This window comes from Mizuhopecten yessoensis, unplaced genomic scaffold (assembly GCF_002113885.1).
Source record: "Mizuhopecten yessoensis strain PY_sf001 unplaced genomic scaffold, ASM211388v2 scaffold10685, whole genome shotgun sequence".
NCBI classification, from domain to species: Eukaryota; Metazoa; Mollusca; class Bivalvia; order Pectinida; family Pectinidae; genus Mizuhopecten; species Mizuhopecten yessoensis.
In genome coordinates, this window is record NW_018408670.1 from 678106 (window position 1) to 695655 (window position 17550).

General features: G+C 39.0%; 2 protein-coding genes across 2 annotated transcripts in view; both read right to left on the reverse strand.

Moving 5' to 3' along the window:
* Positions 1-8601, reverse strand: part of LOC110461809 (uncharacterized protein DDB_G0292642-like) — a 13379-nt gene extending 4778 nt beyond the window's left edge. The window contains exons 1-3 of the mRNA XM_021515484.1: positions 5836-8601; positions 4751-4832; positions 2492-2719 (exon numbers count right to left, since the gene is read on the reverse strand). Of these exons, the coding sequence (XP_021371159.1) occupies positions 2492-2719; positions 4751-4832; positions 5836-5901 (376 nt within the window). The 5' untranslated portion in view covers positions 5902-8601. The remainder of the gene's footprint in view (positions 1-2491; positions 2720-4750; positions 4833-5835) is intronic.
* A 1463-nt stretch (positions 8602-10064) lies between these two features.
* LOC110461823 lies at positions 10065-16982 on the reverse strand. The gene is made up of 2 exons (XM_021515511.1): positions 16930-16982; positions 10065-12344 (listed from the first exon to the last, which is right to left on the reverse strand). The coding sequence occupies exon 2, from the start codon at positions 12324-12326 to the stop codon at positions 10326-10328; it is 2001 nt and encodes a 666-aa protein (XP_021371186.1). The 5' UTR covers positions 12327-12344; positions 16930-16982; the 3' UTR covers positions 10065-10325.
* Between the last annotated feature and the right edge of the window lie 568 nt (positions 16983-17550).

Here is a 17550-nt window from a genome sequence, read left to right on the forward strand (position 1 = left end):
CAAACACACACAATATAATCGAATAGTGTCACCTCCTTTCACTATGATTTCAACCCACCCGACTTTTGTCACTCTCCTGTCACAATGATATCAATCCCACCGACTATTGTCACCCTCCTGTCACAATGATATCAATCCCAACGGCTATTGTCACCCTTCTGTCACAATGATATCAACCCCACCGACGTTTGTCATATTCCTGCAACATACAGTAGATCAATCCTGCACAGCTATTGTCACCTGCCAGTCACATGGACCAATCCAACTCCCTTGTCACAAATATCAATCCTACTGCCTATTGCTAACCTGCTGTCCTAAACAAAACAAGAACACTAGCACATCATAGCTTAGTGATTACTAGCTGTTGAATGTATTGAAAAGGACTGGGAAACTCTTTCCAGCGCGGGTGGGAGGTGGTAGAAGGCCTATAATTTGACCTGGCGAGGTCAAAGCATCCTCAAAACTCCAGGGTTGACGTTCACTTGCGCTCTCTGTACCCCTGGAATATGTCAAAGCAAAATTGAAGGCACGCGGCTAGCAATTTGATTGGTCTCAGGTAGAAAAAAATTCTGACCAATCGATAGGCAGATACCTGGGCATTTGTAGATTACAAATTTCATGTTTATTGGTTTCCTCAGATACATTACAATGTACAAAATGGAGTACAGAGATGCGACACCCAACTACAAAGTCAGTCAATTTTACCGTTACGCGACCGAGCAATTCTTTTAATGTACATCAAAGTATCAAACTAGTCTTCTCGTCTCATCTATAAGGTGACGCACACTGAGCCTTCAATTTTGTCATGACAAATTCCAGGGTCACAGAGAGCGTAAGTGAGCCTAACCCCTGGAATATCGCAGATGGGGGGTGGGGAGGGGGTAAAGTAACCATTGTTGTACGTTTTGACAGACAGCAGGTTGTACAATTACAAATTACAGTTGAAGGAGGAGAACATTTAGACATTTTAGCCTGTGTGGAAAATGTAATGAGCGAAATTCAATCTTGTATGTGATTTTTCAAATTTATTTATTGGAATGCATGAACAGTGTGATAACTCTGAGGGTAACAACACCAATGTCAATGTATGGCTAAATGACAAATGACATCACGTCATTATACAATGTAACTTATAATCTGAGCGCGCTTTCATTCTCGGACTTCAATCAAATAAAAAATACGGATTATTTTAATATATGCATGTTATTCTATTAATTAATATGTGCTTTATAACTTACATGTACATATCATCGTTGATATTAAGGTAGCAGATGGTACTTATACGGGTAGCGTTATTTTATCACATTTTTCTTTCACTTCTTAACCGGTATCTTTACGTTCAACTCGATCATTGTCAAAATTGGTTACACTTGTCATATACAAACCGTGACCATATGAATGTCAAATAAATAGGCTTTACATATGTCTATTTTCATTCCGATAGCTCTGAAAGCACGTGTTTTACAAAGCCGGCCGTGTGCCACAAACGTCAAACCAGTAACGAAATGACGTTAAAAGTGTGTTACACTGTTGTGCGTCAACATCTGACGTTACGTCACAGCAAATTGTAGAGAAATGTGGTGTCTCTACACGGGATGAAAAAAGACCGCACCAAGGCGAAGCTGACTGAGTCATGCAGGAGGTGGCAGATTCGGATCAGGAGGGTCCGAATTATTCTGACGTTTTATCGACTTTTTTTTACATCAGCGTGTCGTCAGTTAACGTCAGAACTCCGGCCCTCTACAATATGCGGGAAATAAGCGACCCGCGCCTGTGTCGCTCTTCAAACTGACATTTTAGAAACAAATCGTCACTTTCACAACTTCGATTTTGTCATGACACATATTTATTACATTTTTGTCAGTGAAATGTGACAAATATCAAAAGTGGTATTGACCAATCATAACGGTTTCCTCTATTCGCTGCATTCAAAGGCAACGATTTTTTGTTCAGATTCAAATGAAGCGACGGTAGAAAAGTGGTTGTTAAGGTAAATATTTGGTACACAAACTTAAGTATTTACATAAATATACAATTAATAACATTATTATAAGCAATCATACCAGGAAATAGTAGAAAACGTCGGAATTGCGTTGAGAAAATCATTCAAAATGGCGTGCAGCCTTGTTGTCGAGCGTGACGTCATTAGAATATGGCGCTAATTATTACGCTTCTGATTTCCGCCCTTTTTTTAATGCGTAACATTTTTTCATGTTTTATGCTTTAAAAATGTAACAAATAGAAAATGTAATGGTGTCTTCAGTAATAACAAATATATTTCATTCGTGTTGCTAATATTTTGATATTTTTTTTTACTTACTTGCCCCGCGCACTCGTGAAAAAATATCACTATATTAGCCACACTCGTGAAATATATTTGTTATTACTGACGACACCATTAAATATCCTCTATACATTCCACAGATTACAGAAACTATGTGTATATCGAAATCGCAGTCCTACGAGACTATAGACAACGAGGACAGCTTACCAATGGCGTGTCCACACGGCATTTTTGCACGCTTGTTGTCCGGATCATCATCCCATGTGATCATATCGGGGGCGTCACTCAGCTCTACGTCATCGTCCAGAGCTTTAGGTGGTTCCGGGTCATTGCCTCCCGGAAGTCTAGCCACCACACACAGCATGCTGCGGTCCTGTAGTCTGTAGTCCGAAATGTACTTTTTCTTCCCGTTTTTCTCGGTGTCCAAAAACTTGCCTAGTAAAGATATATATATATATATATATATATATATATACCTATTTAATACACTCACGCGCACCGTAACAATAGAGTGTGTATTGTTACTGTAAGATTACCTCACAATTCACATGTTTTACATTGGTGATGATTATACTAGGGTAAACTACACTTATGAAATGTAATACATACATGTGTACTGGTGATATGGAAGCATGGACAACTACACAAACCAAAAGTATGTTAGTTATAAGGAACACTTAACACGTGTATGTTAATAATAGTTATCAGTAAACAACACTACACGTGTGTGTTAATAATAGTTCTCAGTAAAGAACACTTCACGTGTGTTAATAATAGTTATCAGTAAAGAACACTTCACGTGTGTTAATAATAGTTATCAGTAAAGAAAAACGCGTGTGTTAGTAATAGTTAAGTAGAGAACACTACACGTGTGTGTTGGTAATAGTTAAGTAGAGAACACTACACGTGTGTGTTGGTAATAGTTAAGTAAAGAACACTACACGTGTGTGTTGGTAATAGTTAAGTAAAGAACACTACACGTGTGTGTTGGTAATAGTTAAAGTAAAGAACACTACACGTGTGTGTTGATAATATTCAAGTAAAGAACACTACACGTGTGTGTTGATAATAGTTAAAGTAAAGAACACTACACGTGTGTGTTGATAATAGTTAAATAGAGAACACTACACGTGTGTGTTGATAATAGTTAAGTAAATAACACTACACGTGTGTGTTTATAATAGTTAAGTAAAGAACACTTCACGTGTGTGTTGGTAATAGTTAAGTAGAGAACACTACACGTGTGTGTTCGTCATAGTTAAGTAAAGAACACTACACGCGTGTGTTGGTAATAGTTAAGTAGAGAACACTACACGTGTGTTTTGATAATAGTAAAGAAAAGAACATACACGTGTGTGTTGGTAATAGCTAAGTAAAGAACACTACACGTGTGGGTTGGTAATAGTTAAGTAAATAACACTACACGTGTGTGTTGGGAATAGTTAAGTAAAGAACACTGCACGTGTGTGTTGGTAATAGTTAAGTAGAGAACACTACACGTGTGTGTTGGTAATAGTTAAGTAAAGAACACTATACGTGTGTGTTGGTAATAGTTAAGTAAAGAACACTATATATGTGTGTTGGTAATAGTTAAGTAAAGAACACTACACGTGTGTGTTGGAAATAGTTAAGTAAAGAACACTACACGTGTGCGTTGGTAATAGTTAAGTAGAGAACACTACACGTGTGTGTTGATAATATTCAAGTAAAGAACACTACACGTGTGTGTTGATAACAGTTAAGTAAAGAACACTACACGTGTGCGTTGGTAATAGTTAAGTAGAGAACACTACACGTGTGGGCTGCTAATAATTAAGTAAAGAACACTACACGTGTGTGGTGGTAATAGTTAAGTAAAGAACACTATACGTGTGTGTTTGTAATAGTTAAGTAAAGAACACTATATATGTGTGTTGGTAATAGTTAAGTAAAGATCACTACACGCGTGTGTTGGTAATAGTTAAGTAAAGAACACTACACGGGTGTGTTGGTAATAGTTAAGTAGAGAACACTACACGTGTGGGCTGCTAATAATTAAGTAAAGAACACTACACGTGTGTGGTGGTAATAGTTAAGTAAAGAACACTATACGTGTGTGTTGGTAATAGACTATTACCAACACACACGTGTAGTGTTATTTACTTAACTATTACCAACACACACGTGTAGTGATCTTTACTTAACTATTACCAACACACATATATAGTGTGTGTTGGTAATAGTTAAGTAAAGATCACTACACGTGTGTGTTGGTAATAGTTAAGTAGAGAACACTATATATTTGAAAGGTAACAGACGTGCTTGCATTAGTGACAGAAGATATAATATTGGATTGCTATGTCAGCATTCGACTCGGCTCCTAGGGGCGTGGGAAAGCGACAGTAGGCCGACATGCATATGGGCAATAAGAATTTGTGGTAATACTTCGGAATTCTTGCTTTAGTTATAATCGTCCTATGTACGTACCGGCAAAATGGATTCTCTGACTTTTAGGATCAATGCCAATTGAATCCGTGATCCTTCTCATCAGATCCTCCACAGAAGCGTCCTTCAACATATAAGGGGACGAATTGTTTCTAGGGTATTTCAGAAGGTACCATCACTAATGAAAATGGCCATAATATTTATTGACAAAAGTACGTTTGATTATTAGTCAATTTTAGCTTTTTCTTGTAGAGATAGATAACCCATTATGATTTTGATGATATTTGAAATAAAGATACTGATCAAGGAGGGTTTCTCAGGAAACAGTACAAAAAATGAACAATTTCACGCAAATAATGAAGATTTTAAATATATGAGCAGTACATGTTAAAACATTTATATTTCTCCATCTTTATACTAAACTGCATGTCTATAAGTTGTGTAAATGTTAAATACAGACCTGCTCATCAGTTAAAACTAATATAATACGAAATGTTCCGACAATTTACACCATTTGGGATATTTGAATGTGATTAAGAGTACCTTGCAATTTGTAAGTGACGAATGGTAACATAATTATAATATAATGTTATATAATATGATATGGGTAAAATCAATTTAAACAGTGTAGACAATATTTCGGAGCAGTTCGATCCTTTATCGAAACGTAGGAAAAACACAGAACACTTACATTTCATAAAAACAATATAAAAAATATCATAATTTATGTAGTTAATATATGAAAACAATAAGACCCTCGGCTAGCGTAAGCCGAAAGTACATTTACGCTGACCACATAGTTAAATAACAGAGAGAACTCTTTGTTGTTCATGTATATATAAAAAAAACAGGGGAAATAACTATGAACGAGAGTTTATCTGTAGTGGGATAAGAACCCGTGTGCTACAGTGTGCTAGATTCTAATGGACTACAGTGGCGGATCCAGAGTTGTTGTTTTTTTGGGCTTCATGAAACCTCCCCACCCTGAGAATTTTCTTTAAAAATCATGTATTTTCACCATTTTCCTCAATTCCCCCCCNTTGGAACACACACACACACACACACACACACACCCCGGAAGGTCTCTGGATCCGCCACTGGATTAGAGTATTGTGCAGTGCACTTACCTTGTGGAGCGAAAACATATTGGTAGTAAGGTCTGAGGTGACGAACAGTTGTAGGGAATTCGCCATCACAGTAGCTTGGTTTGTTTCCCAATACCGAAAGTCGGCATGTATATGAGTTTACAGAAAATGAGAAAACGAAAGTAAAACCAGCATGACATCAGCTATAATAAATATACACTACGCAAAGTGAAACTAGGGAATACCACACGAGGTCTGACGTAACTTAAGTAACCATTTACAATGAAACAAATCATATGTTACTATATATAGCATTATTGGAACTTCTCAAACGTAATTTACCAAAGGTACTGTACATTTGTCCTAACAATCATTTATCATCCGGCCGCTGAATCAGAACGGTTCGTTAAATGCATAAGTTGTTTCTGGATAGACCGGAAAGATTGTCAGAACCTACCTTAACATTTCAAGATCATGCAAGAAATGCCTTGGGAATTTTTCAGTAAAAAGCACACCAGCATATTGTTCCCCGTAAAACTGCAGGCCACTTGGGTGTATTGTCTTCAAGTATTAAGAACGTTTTACTGTAAAATTCGAACACAAAAATGGCGTCCGAACATATGACTGTAGCAATGTTTAACAGTAAATAAATAGATACTAGTAGGTTTAAACGGTAAAGTGTAACAAATTCGTTGTTTTGTTTTAAATCATACCGTGTATTTCGTGTTAATCCGTGATCAATCTTCTGGGAGTGACCACACACTAATGCAATCAAAAATGAAGTAAACGGATATGATTACAAGACAGTCTTAAACTGTATTAGGCTATCTGTTTAACTAGTCGGTAATTTGATTGTTGAAGACAAATACCTCACCTACTGTAAGTATACTTACACGTTGGATATAAAGGGAAGGTCTCGACAGTTATTTATCTGTCTGTTCGGATTAGTATGTTGAAAACCAAGGAAAAGCCCCGACTATTATTTGACATTTTCAGTCAGTCACGTGTTCATCAGAAAGAGTTGCTGGTCTGGTCACGTCATGTGTTCATTAGAAAGAGTTGCTAACCTTGCCACGTCATGTGTTCATCATAAAGAGAGGATATGCTAGTCATTTTATGTGTTAATCAGAAAGAGTTACTAACCTGGTCACGTCACGTGTTCATCAGAAAGAGTCGCTGGTCTGGTCACGTCACGTGTTCATCAGAAAGAGTCGCTGGTCTGGTCACGTCATGTGTTCATCATAAAGAGTGGATATGCTAATCATTTTATGTGTTAATCAGAAAGAGTTACTAACCTGGTCATTTCACGTGTTCATCAGAAAGAGTCGCTGTTCTGGTCACGTCACGTGTTCATCAGAAAGAGTTGCTGGTCTGGTCACGTCACGTGTTCATCAGAAAGAGTTGCTAACCTTATCATGTCATGTGTTCATCAGAAAGAGTCGCTGTCCTAATAATTTTATGTGTTCATCAGAAAGAGTCGCTGTCCTGGTCATGTCTTGTGTTCATCAGAAAGAGTTGCTAACCTTATCATGTCATGTGTTCATCAGAAAGAGTCGCTGTCCTAATAATTTTATGTGTTCATCAGAAAGAGTCGCTGGTCTGGTCATGTCTTGTGTTCATCAGAAAGAGTCGCTAAGCTTATCATGTCCTGTGTTCATCAGAAAGAGTGGTTATGCTAGTCATAAAGAGTTGTTATCCTTGTCAATTCATGTGTTCATCAGAAAGAGTTGCTAACCTAGTCATTTCATGTGTTCATCAGAAAGAGTTGCTTGTTAGGTTGTGTCTATTGTTCGGATAGAGTTGCATACCCATTGTTTGGACAGATCGCTTGCCAGGTCATATCTAGTGTTCAGAAAAGGTCACTTGCCTGGTCAATCCCAGTATTTAGAAAAAGCTATTTGCTCGATTTCGGAAGTACCATTTATTAATGTGTGCAGTTGAAAACATGATATTTAAGGCATGTATACATCTCAATGTCAGTTACAACACCATGTGTATTTACAATGGACTTAGAATAATAAATAATGCAACATTCATCGACTAACAAGCCATTCGGATTAATATGTCTCACCTGTGCCCCGCTTTGATCATCAATGCACATATCAGAAAAACTATCTTAAACGCAAGTTTGGTTGGTATAGCACTTATACATTCAGAGAAACTAACTTAAACGCAAACACTTAATGCTGATTGAGTTGCTGACAAAGTCAATGAACCATGAAAGGTAGGACGCATCTAGCATTTGATGCATGGGCTGAGATGTTCCACCTAAAATACATTGATGGTCAAAGTTTGGTAGGTATAGCACTTAGATATTCAGGGAAACCAACTTAAACGCAAACACTTAATGCTGATTGAGTTGCTGACAAAGTCAATGAACCATGAAAGGTAGGCCGCATTCAGCATTTGATGCATGGGCTGAGATGTACCACCTAAAATACATCAATGGTCCAAGTTTGGTTGGTGTAGCACTTATACTTTCAGAGAAACTAACTTAAAAACAAAAACTTAATGCTGACGCCGCCGTCGCCGGAAAGCAACACCTATGTGTCGCTTCAACTTCTCGGCGGCGAGACAAAAATGGAACAAAACATAATATCTGTACGAGATATAAATGTGCCCTTAATTAGAAAACTATTGTACACAATGTAAAAAGGTTGATACTGCATATATGTATGCAGAGAACTGCATAACTGTATACAAAACGGAGAACTGTATACAAAGTTTGTATTAATGTATACAGAATACTGTATTGCTGTATACAGAGTACTGTATTACTGTTAACAAAGCATCGGATTACTGTATACAGAGCATTGTATTACTTTATACAGAATACTGCATAACTGTCAACAGACTATTGTGTCACTGTATACAACGTTTGTATTAATGTATCCAGAATGCTGTATTGCTGTATACAGAACATTGTATTACTGTTTACAGCGTACTGTATTACTGTATACAGAGAACTGTATTGCTGTATACAGTATTCTGTATACAGCAATGCAGTATTCTGTATACAGCAATGCAGTATTCTGTATACAGCAATACAGAGTACTGTATTACTGTATACAGAGTACTGTATTGCTGTATACAGAATACTGTATTACTGTTAACAAAGCATCGTATTACTGTATACAGAGTACTGTATTACTGTTAACAAAGCATCGTATTACAGTGTACAGAGCATCGTATTACTGTATACAGAGCATTGTATTACTTTATACAGAATACTGCCTAACTGTCAACAGACTATTGTGTCACTGTATACAACGTTTGTATTAATGTATACAGAATACTGCATAACTGTCAACAGACTATTGTGTTACTGTATACAAAGATTGTATTACTGTATACAGTGTATTGTTTACTGTATACAGAGTATTGTATTACTGTATACAGAGTACTGCATAACTGTCAACAGACTATTGTGTTACTGTATACAAAGATTGTATTACTGTATACAGTGTATTGTTTACTGTATACAGAGTATTGTTTACTGTATACAGAGTATTGTATTACTGTATACAGAGTACTATATTACTGTATACAGAGTACTATATTACTGTATACAGAGTACTGTATTACTGTATACAGAGTACTGTATTTCTGTATACAGAGTACTGTATTACTGTATACAGAGCATCGTATTACTGTATACAGAGCATCGTATAACTGTATATAGAGCATCGTATTACTGTATACAGAGCATCGTATTACTGTATACAGAGCATCGTATAACTGTATACAGAGAATGGTATTACTGTAAACAGAGTACAGTATTACTGTATACAGAGTACTGTATAACTGTATACAGAGAATAGTATTACTGTATACAGAGCATAATATTACTGTATACAGATTATTGCATTATTGTATACAGAGTAAAGTATTTATGAATGCAGAATACTGTATTTATTTATACAGATTATTGTATTACTGTATACAGAGTAACGTATTACTGAATACAGACCACTGAATTACTGTATACAGAGTATTTTATATCGGTATACAGATCATTGTATTACTGTATACAGAGTATTTTATATCGGTATACAGATCATTGCATTACGGTATACAGAGTATTTTATTTCGGTATACAGATCATTGCATTACGGTATACAGAGTATTGTATATCGGTATACAGATCATTGCATTTCTGTATACAGAGCATTGTATTACTGTGTACAGAGTATTGTATATCGGTATACAGATCATTGTATTACTGTATACAGAGTAACGTATTACCGAATACAGACCACTGAATCACTGTATACAGAGTACTGTTTTACTGTATGCAGGGTATTGTATATCGTTTTACAGAGTACAAAGTTTTTAATTACTGTATAAAAACAACGATTAGCGAATCAATATACAATGCAGAAGTAAGTAAACTACGAACTTAATAGTCTTGTTACAGCCTATAAACCACTGAGCGAACTAGTATGCTTACTTAAAGGAAAACATCTTTAGATATCACAAGCAGAATGACAAATACATTGTCCTGGAAGGGAGTAAAACCATAAGACATTAAACTACATGTGTTGTTCTTTCAAGAAATACGGGAAGTCTAAAATCATTCTTGGTGTAATCCCTTTTCTTTCCATATCTTCCCGAATTGCTGGATGTTTCTGTAAAAACTGAATAAAAAGCTGCATGTCATATTCCCTATTTCCAGTAAGTAAATTTGGCAGAATTGAACCGTATTGCAGGGGGAAGCTGCCAGCTGTGAATGGCGTCATGGAGAAGCTTCCAGATTGGTTAGGAGTAGAGGAAAACCGCTGTGGCTGAACGTTAGTGATACTCTCAAACTTAAAATTATCAGGTCCTAGATGATATGCATTGTGACCAATCTGTTCTATCTGATTTCTTATCAAATCGTTCTGGCGAATCATGCACAGCACACGTTCCCGTTCACGTATATTACCCTCCGGAGTTCCCGTGTCGTCAAGAGTGATAGTAATACCATTGAAATCAGTTGTTATTCGTATTGCTGGCAAACAGTTTCTAGCCATATCGTCGAATGCCTCTTTTGACATATCGAGCGTGTTTCCATCCAGACCGAGGGCCAATACACGTTGGCGTGTAAATGCTGAATCGTATTTCGGAAAGTGTTCGGACACGCCGCTGGAGGTACCACGTAGTTCATCAGTACCCGGCAATCGTATGCCGTCAAATGTAAAGCCTCGTTCAATTGGTTCTTGTTGAAGGTGGTTGATGAAGCTGTTGAGGCTGTACACTTTAACCTTGCCATCACTGGCATCGCCGACCCACAATCGGTCGTCCCGTCCTACAGCGATAGTGTTGGGTGAACTAGCGTGCTCCTGGTCGTCCATTACAACAACGCTGATCAGATTTGCCAACGCATCCAACACATGGATGTAGCCGGACCCGCCATCCAACACTAGGAAGGCATCGTGCAGTCCAGAGCAAACAGCTCTGGGGGTGAATTGTGTTGTCATCAGCCCATCCGATTCCCTTCTGATCGGGAAAGCTGCCGAGCGGCAGTATGTTAACGCTCTAACGGTGTCATTGGGCAGCACGTGAACCACTCTGCATTCCATGTCGGCAGTGCACACTTGACTACTATATGTGTCAAACGCTAAACCACTTATCCGCATAAACTGACCGCGAAGGGTTCTTGATCTTCTCTGATTTCGTTCATGATCATATTCAAGCAAAACACACTCATTTAACAACGAATCATTTAAGGGTTTGACTGCAACAATCAAGGATCCGTCATCTCTTACAAGGAGAGATGTTGGCAGATAATCTCCTACGTTTACATACTCAATAGGTGTGGTGTTGAGGTCCCCACAAACGAATACTGAATTGGAATATTCCTGAATAACAAGTAATGGCCCATCCGGGTGAGCGCACATATCGATAACCTTGCCCGCAGCGTATCTAGTGTCAGTCACCTTCCCGCTCATATTGTATCTGTAGATAGCAGGACCGTTATCAAACAGCACCCAGGCATCTCTCGCTGATACGGGTACGATCTTACTGACACACGTGAACGTAGACTGGAATCCACCAATAACCTCGGCATAGCAGCATGACCGCGTGACAGGTCGCAGCATGCTAATGGCTGTTCGTATCGCTGTGGCTTCCCCTGGGACGACTTCGTCCTCTTGGTCACGGCAACAGGAACCGTCCTTACTTGCTTGGTGGGATTCGTGTGTCGTTCTACATGTCTGACAAAGCAGCTGATCGCACGAATTGCACCGACGGACATCAACACTCGACGTCTGACAAACACTGCAGTTCTCTTTGTACAGCTTACAAGGAACGAAGTAGTTTGAACTGAACCCCTGCACCCCGTGTTCGGGCAGCCAGACTTCCTCCCGACATATGGGACAAGAGAAATAATGTCTCTGACGGCTGGAGGCATGCCACCTCTCTAGGCAGCATGAACAGAATGTATGCCGACAGGGTAAGAGTCGAGGGTCCCGATATACTTCTGTACAAATCGTACAAGCTTCGTCATTTTCCGTAGCGTCCTCTCTTCTCTTTGACAATCCGTTTGACGTCATGCTTAATCATGGTGTACTCTGGAATACAGAATCAAAAACATACATAAACACACGTATATCAAGAAAAAGAAACACCGTCAAGACATGACCTCCCACTGAATTGAGTCGTAAGATTTGCAAACCAGATACATTTGAAAAATTGTCTGGTGTTGGTCTTTAATCCAATACACACTATCAAGCACCTTATGAGGAAATCTGTATTATCCTGTACACCTATTTACCACTTTACACGATCATTTGCTTTTAGATATGTATTCGGTTCCGACGGTTTAGTTTTAGGAGAAACTCAATATGTTTGTATATTGTGGTTGAATATAAAAGTCAGGGTTGTTCGGCCTTGTTAATTATTTCCTCCAACATTTTCTAATCCGCGTTAAATATCCCACCGTAATACATACACATAAGTTGGTTGCTATATTTTAACATCTTACTGTGACGAGAACGGAACATGTTTTCATTTGGTGTTCTGTGTTTTTTTTTAAACCCATGTTATAAAGAGCAAAACTTCTGACAATACCGAGAAAACCATTTGCTTTTACCCGAAAGGATATAATTATCATTTTTATTCGTTCTGTATATATTGTCCTTTCTTTAGAGAAATCACGTTGTGGTCAGAGAAATCACGCTGTTGTCAGAGAAAGCACGCCGTGGTCAGAGAAATCACGCCGTGGTCAGAGAATGCCGTGGTCAGAGAAAGCACGTCGTGCGCAGAGAAATCACGCCGTGGTCGGGGAAATCACGCCGTGGTCAGAGAAATTACACCGTGGTCAGAGAATGCCGTGGTCGGGGAAACCACGCCGTGGTCAGCGAAATCACGCCGTGGTCAGAGAATGCCGTGGTCGGGGGAATCACGCCGTGGTCGGGGAAATCACGCCGTGGTCAGAGAAATCACGCCGTGGTCAGAGAAATTACACCGTGGTCAGAGAATGCCGTGGTCGGGGAAATCACGCCGTGGTCAGAGAATGCCGTGGTCGGGGGAATCACGCCGTGGTCAGAGAAATTTAAAAACCAGAAGCTATGTTGCATGGGGATAAATCGCACCAGAGGACCTACCTTCAGGTTTAACAGCGTTCCAGGCTCTGTAATGACCTGCTATGTATCACATGGGCATAATAACTCATACGTACCAAAAATATAATGTGACTAACAAAAGCTTGACTGCCATAATTATATCTGTAGGGGGTTTACATGAGATGTATACAAACTCGACACAAAAGGACACGTAAATCTTTATGCAAAAAATAACAAGGCTGATTTGGACCGTCTGTCGATGCAGTTCGACAAAACAAACCATCTAAAGGCCAAGCGCGTTGCACTTTATGGTAACTGCCATGATACCAACTATAAACAACTATCGATTCCGGACGACAGGGTGGTCAGGTTCGACAACGCTGTTTAAATCCGGCTACGGAACATAACTTTACACAGAACCAACCGTACACATCAACAAGGATTGATAAGTTCATAGTTACCTGCTTTTCTATCAAATCTCAGGTACAATTATATGTACCGGTACTGACCAGACCAGTTCACCAGAAAATTTACTCACATTGGAAAAAAAACAAATTCATAAAAGTAGATTAGGAATTAATGCCAATGTTCGTTTATAACGATAGAAGTCTGGCTCTAAGAATCAAGTAGAAAGTGAAGATATAAAGGGGGCGGTGGCATGCAAATCTCTAAACTGCACGTCCACAGTTGCCTCGTGGGACTGATAATATTACTACAGCTATAGTATATTTCTTCTCATAGTACTAAGTTAAGGAATTAAGGAAAAGTCAGTCATCTAAGTAGATCCACTTCGATATCCCTGTCGTCTACCATTGTAAAGATGCCAGTCCGCCCGCATCATGGAGTTTCGGCTTTCCTCCAAGCAGTGCGCTATCCACTGCACAACCCGACCACCCAAACAGTTTTAAACAGTAACGTATGGTCTTGCCACTTACACGGTGACCAGGAAACTACGGTGGTGTGGTCTTGTAGATGGCGCAGTCTTACATGACTGTCCTCCTTAGGGATGGCGACATGTGGTCTGCATGACCAGATATGGTTGAAACAGAGCCACAGATGGATCGCCACCACAGAGCAACTAAAACCTTCGCAACTTTGCGTTTCAACTGACCAACAAGGAACATTCAAATAGCTCTTTATGTCCCTGTCCTCATTCGACGGTCTCGGCAATGATCAACTTTGGTTTTGGTTTTCAAGTTGATAGGAACCTACCAAGTCCTGGAGGTAACCAATGAACTCAAACATGCCTGAATTCCTGTTTCCGATCAAAATAACTCACCTTATTCTACTACCAAACGCCATCTTACAAACAATAGTATACATGTTTTTCTGTGAGACATACATTCGAACCTCGTTATCGCGAATTCTAGTAACGTTTCTTCTTTATTTATGTTCCTCTCTACTCATTTACTGTTGCCATTCTAACCTAATACTACGTTAGTGTCCATGTCAGTCGAGGAAGCATTCCAGACAAATTTATGTAATACAGGCCTTGATTTCCCCCCGATAGCCTGGTCCCAACACTTCAGTGTAATCATTTAACAACTTCTTTCTCGCTCCTTTTGATGCTCTTTATACAACGCAGGTCGTCGTACCATTTTCTCTTACACTTGCTTGTGTAATCATCTATTGATGGAATGGTTTCTACCCGCACTTTAACAAAGTCGAGTGATGTTCCCTTATCTTATACCTCAATATGGTCCGTGCCGTGAGCACCAACCGCGCGCTCGATGATTGGCAGAAGCTCCTTGCAGTCTTTGGTACTCTGCTTGCTCTTTTCCATGCTTGCATATTCATGTCGATTACCGCATCAAACAGGATGTCTGAAATTATGCCACCTCCTGGAGCTACATGAACTGTCAAGATTGCTCAAAATTTCAAATATTAAATCGCAGTTGTATGCAGCTAGTTATTATTATATTCCTAACGACCAATCAACACAGGAGAGGTCATTAGGTCCAATAATTCCGAATTCAACCAACTGTTATTTTTTGTTAGAAATTGTTGATTTGAAATCATCGCAAATGTATGTTGCATGGTGTTGGTGACCATTAAGGTGAGAGAAACTATAGTCAAGAACTGAAGATGAGTGGCTTTCCTTAATAAGACTGCTGTCTTGTCGCAGAAAGGTGAACGCACTGATTCAGATTCTGGCCATGCCCTACAGGTTCAGGGAAAGAATGTCTGCTGTATGCCACTATATGTCGTAAAAGGCTATTATCTTGGGGGCCCTGCACACCAGGGCTTTTCTTCCGTGTTTTCTGCTGCTAAGGAGTCATTGAAGAATCAAAATTGATACGCTGTCCCAATTCAACATTTTGGATCTTTATATTTTCTCTCTTCTTTCTAATAAACTTTTTGTTTCCTTATTCCTTGCTTGGAATACCTGGCTATTGGCTTCAGTGTTGAGCGTTCGCCCACGCGAGGAAGGCAAGGGTTCTGTCTTAAGGCCAGACATACCAAATTCTTAAAAAATGATGATGAAGTAGTTGTTGTTATTCCCTGCATAACGTTCATCCGAGCCGGATACTGTGCTGGGTGCCTTCGGCATGGTATTTCATTGGCGTAGCACTTAAAATTGGGCATTACATACACTTACATGTACATACGTGCAAACATATATTACACACACGGAGGAACGTCCTTAAATAACCTAAGCTGCTAATGGGACGTTCAACCTTAACATTACAAAACAAAACTAAACCAGATTTCAATCGAAAGCTTACATCTCTCACCATTATCAAATTTGAATACAACGGCAAAATATTTAAATGATATACATGGCATTTTTAAAGATTTTTGTAAATCTGTACTGGCTAGTTCCGCACATCAAGCCACGTAATATAAAGCAGGAAACCGATGTGAATGACCGGGGGGGGGCAAATTTAACATCGCCGGTGAGGAAAAGAAACAAAACACCTCCGATGAGGAAAAGAAACAAAAACATCACCAGGGGGGAGGGAACAAAATCACAAGAAATCAACGGAAAAAAGGAGGAAAACCAAATAGAGAACAAACACACGAAACCCAAAATCCCGAGATAACAAACGCCTGATGAAACAACAACTATCTGGTCTGGAGAATAGAAAAACATACACAAAGCATGTTTACACGGGGTTAACCTGATATTAATAAGAACATTGAATTAAATCATACCATGGCCCGGAAAAATAACAATCTATCACAAACTGCGATACTTACTGCCTTATAAGTGAGAGAGAGCATGTGTGCCATTTTACAGCCATAAAAATATTGTAGTTTCGTTTTCCTTGTGTATAATGTGTGTAATGTGGATACGTGGCAACCAAAACAGAAATACAGGTCAAGTGTCATCCGTGTTTGGATCTTGTCATTTATACTTGTTCCGGTTTAGTATGTTGTGAATTGTGTACACACACACACATATACGTACGCTCGGTAACCCAAAACACAAAATGAAAGATACCAGTGATGGTGAATAGGCTAAAATATGGATCCAACTAACGTAAAAACTGGCCAGAGGCATGTACCTACTAACGGCCAGGGTGTCCTGTGTCTCCAACGTATCGATGAGAGTAGATCTGATTGTCTACAGACATGTAACTATACTTACCAGAGTACTGACCCCAGCGAATCAGTCCATGTCTGCTTGTATCTGTGCGGAAATGACTGAAATGCGGAACGGAGACGGCATGGCGCGAGACACGGAACGGAGCGCAATAAATCTATGTTCTACTACAACTTATACTTACGTCTGAATTCAATCAATCATGCATTAGATATGTTTATAAAAAATATAACTGACCCAGTGCTACACAACCCAATCCAAGCTCACGACTCACGACAACGGGCACATATGTTGTTATCCATATGTAATAAAGCGCTTCAGAGTCATTTTAAACTTTATTATATAACTGTCAAAAGGCTGGAATCATAGACATGTAAAAAATATATACATGTAGTATAATTAAACAGTTGAAACAAAACATTTGACAATGTTCACACCAGTAAAACATGTAAAGCGATATTAGACACCTCCGATACGTTACCATAGAAACACTTAGGATATACCGGTAACGGTGTGACGTCATAAGGTAAAAAAAGGTTACCTAATAAACAGTTTCTCGAGATAGGGAGGCCTGGGTTAGAAGGTGCAGTTTTGGAGAGTTTGTACAGTGTTGCGTGTGTGGCCATCTTTTAAATTTGTATCTTTCTCTGGTAGTTTCAGGACTTA